General features: G+C 35.3%; 1 protein-coding gene across 1 annotated transcript; it reads left to right on the forward strand.

Moving 5' to 3' along the window:
- The first annotated feature begins 1,676 nt into the window (after nt 1-1,676).
- On the forward strand, nt 1,677-5,547 carry LOC129273559 (small integral membrane protein 19-like). The gene is made up of 3 exons (XM_054910614.2): nt 1,677-1,854; nt 3,176-3,306; nt 4,840-5,547. Exons 1-3 carry the CDS (start codon nt 1,736-1,738, stop codon nt 4,902-4,904), a joined length of 315 nt encoding a protein of 104 aa, XP_054766589.1. The 5' UTR covers nt 1,677-1,735; the 3' UTR covers nt 4,905-5,547.
- Nucleotides 5,548-8,257: the final 2,710 nt, after the last annotated feature.

Genomic DNA, 8,257 nt, shown 5'->3' on the forward strand with positions numbered 1-8,257 from the left:
GAAGTGATTCGTGGAGAGTCACTGTGGGAATGAAATATATTTTTCTTAAACAGCGCCTTGAGCACATAATCAATGTGGATTTGGCGCTTTAGAAATACTCTATATTATTATTATTATTATACGTTTTTTCAGGGGGTGGGCCAAAATTTCGAATAAACTATGCTTGTGAAATAATTATGATTTGTGAAAGCAAAAAGCTTTTAACAATGTTCCTTAGTAAAAGTGCATGTTTTTATTAAAAGTTAAACCTTTTTTCTTTAAGCCAGTCGAAAGCTTTAAAATAGCCAGTAATACTTGAGTGTCATCTAACATATTACAAAAGTGTAAAGGGTTCATTAATTATTAGATGTTTTGCGGACGTTAGAATTAAAATCTAACAATTCAGCAGGTTTAAAAAAAATCTAAACACGTGACACACTTTGACGGTCAATGATGCATACCCGGTACATGTCATATTTTATTTCTATATTTGCGCTGTTTACTATGTCGTACAGTAGTTGTTTAAACAAATTCTTAAACAAAAATGTTTAATTTGTCATATTTAATTCTCCATATGGCGTAGTCAGGGGCTATATAGATCGTTCGGCCACGGCACCTCGCCGTTCGGATTTGAATTATTTGGCCTCACTAAAAAAAGCGCCCTAGTACCCCTAGTATCTGGGTGATGTTTTTATTATTAAAAGCAGCACTTGCACTTACTCTACAAATTATCAGTCATATTAGAAAGCTATTGAATACTAAATCTTTCAGCCAATTCCATGATTGAAAAGATATAACAACTCCCCATGAAAAAATAACAGATATCTTATTTCGATCGGGCACCAGTATCGAAATAACATTTTGATATATAATAAAACACATTTCTATTTCATATCCTTCACGTCGTCATAATTTAGGGTATACAGCCCTAGTATACACATTCATCATGAATTGGAGCGATAACTTTGTGGGATTTAGCTAAACTAAATGTAGACTTAAACATATTTGTAAAGAATTAAATGTTTTTTAAAAGAGGAATATTTATATTACAGTGAAATGATTTTATAAAGTCAAACTGAATGTCATATATTCCACGCTTGTTTTGCCATTCTGTCTCTTTTACGTCTATATAGAAAGTGATTACAAAATATAATAATATAGATCATAACTCGATCAAGCCCTATCTCAAGAAAATAAAATTGCTCATGCACTTGAGTCGCTAGTCTTTAGAGATATAACAACCTTCCAGCCACAATTTTTTACACATTAACCAAATGTGCGGCTGCCAATTTTGCTCAGTCGACATGTTCGATATACAAATCAGAATTTATATAAAGGCAAGACACTGCTCCTCTTCATAAAAAAGTACATTTGCCAAAACACATCCGATGCGTGGTTTATTTTTAACCATCAACATACACGTTTTATATTAGGTTCATTGAGTGGGACAAAATTACATCAGAAATACATATATAATTTATTGTTTTTTTAAGATTGAAGACAAAATTTATAAGTCACTAGTAATTGTGACTTAGGTTTGCTTTAATCAATACCTCTTTAAAATATGAAAAATCATAACTGATTTAACATGATTAGGAAGGGCCTTTAAATGGCGTTTCCATTTTGGCACTTTCTCTCCAAGTCTGCATGCTATGCACATGACACTAAATAATTGGTTCCCTTATGGCCTGCCATAGACGGTTTTATTTATTGTTATTTTTATGCGATTGATTGACTGATCCTAAAAATAATCCAAATGGCGCATGAAAACCATGGTCTTCCTCCAGAGGAACACATCGATCACTGGAATGAAGCAACTAACATTTACATGGTTGTTATCGTCGTTTCGCTTTGGTTCTTTTTCTATGTCCGAAAGTAAGTTTCGACTTTAGCTTTCTTTAGTTCAGTTAGACTAATTTGAGTCGAGTAACGTTCTGCCCGGTTGATACTCATCGTAATTCGTATATAAGCGCGTGCGATTTCTAGTGCACACAAATGAATAGAGCCAATCATATTTATGTGTTACTGTTAGGCTCCGTGCATCAAAAGTCTATTAAAGTAAACGTAAAATTAAGACAATCGAAAAGTAGAACAAGCTAACTCTACAAGTTTATGTGGGACTTAGCTAATTGCCTATTCTGGCAATTGGAATTTAATTTGGAATCATTCCAGGGTCTGGCAGGGCCAGGGAAAGCCATAATAATAATTAACAGAGACAGAGAGGTCAGAGCCAGAGGTCGTGTGGCCAGCAGGGGGGGGGGGGGGGGGGGGGCAAGAGCCAAAAATATCTTGGCCATAAATGAACAGGCAATGGCGTAATGAGGCGAACATTTTGAGGGGTGGCTGGGATTAGATATGGCGTATCGGGCAAAAATTATATTTTTGAAATGAAAGTTGCGAGTGAGGGAGCAAAAATTTCAACATTTTCATTACAAAAATCAAATTTTGTGAAAGATTTTGACAATATTCAGAAAATTATGTCATTCATCCTTCTCTTTCCTTTTTAATTTTATTTCATGCTCTTTACACCACTGTGAACAGGGTTTTATTCATGATTTTTATTCATTAAAGGAATAAAGGTCAAGTCCTCTCCAGAAAATGTAGATTTGAATCAATAGAGAAAAATCGAACTAGAATAACACCGAAAATGTCATCAAAATTGGATGTAAAATAAGAAAGCTATGACATTTTAAAGTTTCACTTATTTTTCACAAAACAGTGATACACACAACTCAGTGACATGCAAATGAGACAGTCGATGATGTCCCTCACTATTTCTTTTGTTTTTGTATTGTTTGAATTATATCATTTTTTACAGATTTGACAATAAGGACCAACTTGACTGAACCATGTAGTATTAAACAATGCTAATTCCACATGTTTGGGGAGGAATTAATCATTGTTTCACTTGACGATGAGGAGAAAATTAGAATATGTCATATTTCATATAATAAAATACGAAAGAAATAGTGAGTGGATGACATCAGTCTCCTCATTTGCATACTGACCAGGATGTGCATATAACTTGTGAAATTAAGCGAAACTTTCAAATGTCATAACTTTCTATTTTACATCCGATTTTGATGAAATTTCAGCGTTATGCTTGTTGGATTTTTCTGTTTTTATTCAAATCAACTTTTTGTTGGAGTGGACTTGGCCTTTAACATTTTTTCCAATATGTGTTTATGTTTTTCAGGAACAAAGGAAAGATTGTTAGAATGCTGACTATGAAGAAGACTAGAGATCAGACAGATCTTATTAACAGCAGGTATAAAGAAGAGCTACAGCAAGTCAGATTAAGACAACAACTAGAATCATACTACATCTGTAAGTTCCTTTTTGTCACTATGCTGTGCAAGTATTAGATGTCAATATTTTTATGTCAAGGCCACTGTTTAAAAGGGTATATTCTTATATTTCAGCACAAATAAAAAAAAAAGGTTTGAAAGGCACAAAAATTTCGAAGTGCGGGGGGGGGGGGGGGGGGGGGGCACAGAGGGTGGCTTTGGATTAGATAAAGCCCTGGCAATGTTTAAAAACAGCCATACTGTCAGGTAATCCAGAGACTTCATTATTTTCTACACATTCACTGGTGAATCTGGTTCAAGGAAAGAGCATGAAATGAGGAAGATTTATTTTTTCTTTTCTTTTCATGAAAAATTAATTTGTTAAATTTCAAGGGGCCATCGCATTTTTATCATTATGGTAATTTTGCTATCCATTGGTAACTACCATGGTAACATCGCTCATCAGCCAATCAAAATCAAGGATTTCAGGGAAGTTGGATAGCAAAGTTACCGTAATAGTAACTTTATAACGTAATAGGCCCTGGTGTCGGAAGAGGTTCATCTGGTTGCTGGTTAGTAGAGAAAAACTTTACCTGTACTTCATTAAAAACACAGGTTAATTACATGTACCGTACCTCGAGCGAAGTTGGTACAGGCTCCACTCCACTTCACTACCGCTACACTACGCTCCACCTACCCGAACTTCGAGACCGTGATTTCGATCTGATATTCCGAGTGACAAAGGTGGGATTTCATGGGGGGAAAATATAAAATTCATGCAACATCACGATCTTTAAAAACAATTAAAACTAATATTCTTACTTTACACAAAATTTCATTTCTTTTCCATGCTTCTATCAGTCTCAAAATTGGTGATTTAGAGCCAACATGAAGTTCCTCACACATAAATAATTCGCTGCCGATTTCAAAACATCGCATGAGCTCGGACCGGACCCGGTACCTCGCACATATCCCACCTTTGTCACTCGGAATATCAGATCGAGTTCACGGTCTCGAAGTTCGGGTAGGTGGAGCATAGTGTAGCGGTAATGAACTGGAGTGGAGCCTGCACGAACTTCGCTCGAGGTACATGTACCGTTACCTCATAAGACTTTTACCAAATGTTGTGCTGTCTAAGGACTGTCAATGTGCCAGTGCCACAAAGTCAACATCTCTGTCCAATCTGTTGACATCTGAAGAAGCCTACAGCAACTTGTACATAGTAGGCGAATGTTAAGGGTACTCTACCTAAGTTTCATGATTGTGTAATGAAGAATTTTATCTCTATCTTATAAATATTTCCTCTCTACATGCATGTGTAACACATGTGTTGTTACTGCTGCTACCATTGTCATTCTGTTGTTACCTTTTTCATTATTTTATTATTCATGTTTTTATAACAATTTTTTATGCAAAATCACAATATTTACAAAGGATTTACATGGTTAAAACATTGGATGTCAAAATAAGAACAAAAAAAAGGCAGATAATATCTAGATAACAAGATAAAAAATTTAAGAAGAAAGCTCTGAGACGGAAATATTGTTACTGTTATACTGATATCATCTTACAGCTCGAAAATGGGACCAAGGCAAACCTGTAAGCCAAGAACATCACATCAACTTGAACGGTCTGTGAATGACAAATTAGAGACCCATGGAGGACTTTGCAGATATGCTGGCATCAAGTATATACATCATGAAATAAATGAAAACTTTGTGTAGTGATGCTTGTATGGACCATCTTGAGAGGGGGATGGATTGATGTTCAAAGCTATTCTTGATTGAACACCATGCACCATCTCAGATGGAAAGTAATGATTCAGCTGCCGGAAACAACAATTTGTTGTGTCAACGAAAATCATGAGGCACCTTAGAGAAAGTTCAAGCATCTTTAAGTCACCCCTTTCATTGGTCTCTTACAGCAGGAAGTCTGCTTAGCCTCCTTTACCCGGGGATGCCAGGTTTCAGACCAAAGTCTGAATTCAGAACTTTCCAACATATTTTTGACCTCAGAAAACGCCTTTTCCATGCAGGTAAGGGTCATTCAAGATGACTTCAGACTTTTTTTTAACAAGCCTATGTGGCATCCCTGTTTACCTTCTAATCATCTCATTTCTGCATCTGGGCAATTCCATAGGTTGGTGGACATGAGCTCAATGTGTCTTTGTACTGTATAGCCCATCTGAACCGTAACGTGAGTAACCACTTTATCTGCACCCCTAGTAAAAACCATGTGTTCTTTATTTTTTTAATTATATACAAAGTTTGTCTCCCTAATATACTTCTTTGAAATGGATATAATCAACTTTCATAAAAGCCTTGTATGAGGACACTTTTCACTTGACTTTTCATTTTATGCATGTCCAAATCATGTAACATGAATAACCGCCACATTTCAAAGATTTGCCAGGAGCATAATAAAATTTCCCAAGGTTTGTTTTTATACAAAGGATAGTCAGACTGCGTACTTTGTTGTGATAAAGAGATGTTTAGTTCCTATCATTATCAATAATAATGGAGTTACAGCTCCAAGTATGAGTCAAGGTGTCTCCAAATGTAATGTGGGTAACTGTGGAATAGCCCATGATCTACATTATAGACAGATACATGGGAATTTGAAATGCTGCACTGTGAAATCAGGCATGTGGCAAAAGCTTGTATAAAGCTGGTGAGTGGTGACATTAAAGGGATGCTCCAGGCTGAAGATGTTTATATCTCAATAAATAGAGTAAAATTCACAAAGCAAAATATTGAAAATATGACCAAAATCGGATAACAAATAGCGAAGTTATTGAATTTTAAAGATTTGCATTATTCCGGTGAAACAGTTCTCGGCACGTCTTCATGAATATTCATTAGGTGGGCTGATGATGTCATATCCCCACTTGTTCTTTTGTATTTCATTATATGAAATTAGGTTTATTCAAAATCTTTCTACCAAGAACTAAAACAATTGGATTGACAACTGATTAAGTGCATTAGTTATTTATTGCTGTAACTTATTTTATCATAATGGGGACAACATCATTTACACATTTATGAAAAAAATGAAACAATAAATGATTTCATGTAATAACATAAGAAAAAGGAAAGTGGGGATGTGACATCATCAGCCCACCGAATGAATATTCATGAAGACATGCCTAGAACTGTTTCACTGGAATAATGCATATGTTTAAAATTCAATAAGCTTCGTTATTTGTTATCCGCTTTTGATGAAATTTTCAGCAATTTGCTCTGTAAATTTTTCTCCATTTATTTAGATACATGTATAAATATCTTCAGCCCGGAGTATCCCTTAGTTTAAAGCTACTTCTTAGGAGTGTTTTACCAGAGAGATACACCAGCTTCTCTCCTTGATCATGTGTCATGCTATTAGCCCATTTGAGATTTCATAATTTCGCTATAACACATGTTTTCCATATGTGGGCTCAGTATCTAATGGGAATAATGTATGACAATTTGTATCACAATCAGTGGCGGACCGTGACCCAGAGGAGACAAAGCATTGGAGGGGCACTGTATTGTTTGTGAACAATGCTGTGCCCCTCCAATGCTTTGTCTCCTCCGGGTCACGGTCCGCCACTGATCACAATATTATGGCCCCTGTATATTACCGCACTCACTATATCACATGCTTATGTATGATTTAATTATCAGTCTCTTCTGTATTATTTACAATGTATAGATGCTTCTCTTCAATTGTCACATTTCAATTGTATTCATTTATATGTTTGGTATTACATGTATGTGAACATGTTAATTTATCATTGATTTATGAATAAAATGCAGTAACTCCTGCAAAAAAAAAACCAAATATTATTATTGAATAGTTGGGTGCCAGGAAAAAATATTTTTTTATTTTTTTATTTCGAGAGCTACAACTTGTTGCCTAAATCTGCAACATGGGATAAGTTTTAACATTGCAATGAATGGGGATTTCCCGGGCTCCTTTTTTAGTGTCCTGGGCTCTTTTGAGCATTCGGGGGGGGGGGGGGGGGGGGGGGTGGAGGAGAAACTGCCCCGAGCCCCCATATATTAGTCTGCAAGCACAGACCCTTGGTTTTTGCAATTCTCATATTGCATAATGCAGGGTCTGAAGTACTGAGACTAGTTTCACTATGGACTGTGGCTGGCTCTCTCAAGGTATTTGACACAGACAGAGCCTTTGGCATCTAGTCTTTATCTTATTCTATTTTTTTATAATTCAGTTTTTATTGATAAAATATTGATACAACAATCAAGAAAACAATTACATGGAATATCACACATAGCATTGCAATATAAACAAAAATTGAATGAAAAAGAATAACAAAGGGAATAAAGGGGTGACATTAATTTCAATACATACAGATTAATAAAGATAACCAAGCAAATTACAGCTCAAATTTCCATTTGCAAAAATGAAGAGTTAGTTTACCTCGCTTTTTGGCTATCCTATACTCTGTTTCTTTATTAACATTCAAATAAATTTTGAAAGCTTGGTAGGTGGGAGAGTTATTTTGGAATTAACAAAATTTATATAAAATATTTTAGTAAAAGAAAAATACAAGTCACAAATCTATCGTCTTTGTATCCAAACATTATTTCAAAGGGTGTAAATTTAATCTAGTCTTTATTACTATAGCAGTCTTAACTACAGCCTGCTATTGACCTGTTATTCAAGTGTCGAATATGAGTCTGTGTTTGGAGACTACTGGTATATCTTCTTTCCCTGCTAGATGCACTTGCAGAAATACTCAGGCCCGTATTCTGAAGTCGGGTTTAACTTAAACTCAGGTTTAAAGTTGTGGTTTAAGTATGGACAGCCAGTTGTTACATAATCACTAACAGTAGAGATATCATACTTCAGCTCATTCGGCTCTCAAATCATTCATAATTGTGTAGGAAGTATAAATAGATAATTGTCTTCACCATCGATGAATCAGGAAAGAGCACAGTAAACATAAGGAACATACAACTTATTAAAATTTTGATACTTTTGGCTTC

The sequence above is a fragment of the Lytechinus pictus genome, chromosome 12 (assembly GCF_037042905.1).
Source record: "Lytechinus pictus isolate F3 Inbred chromosome 12, Lp3.0, whole genome shotgun sequence".
Classification (NCBI taxonomy): domain Eukaryota; kingdom Metazoa; phylum Echinodermata; class Echinoidea; order Temnopleuroida; family Toxopneustidae; genus Lytechinus; species Lytechinus pictus.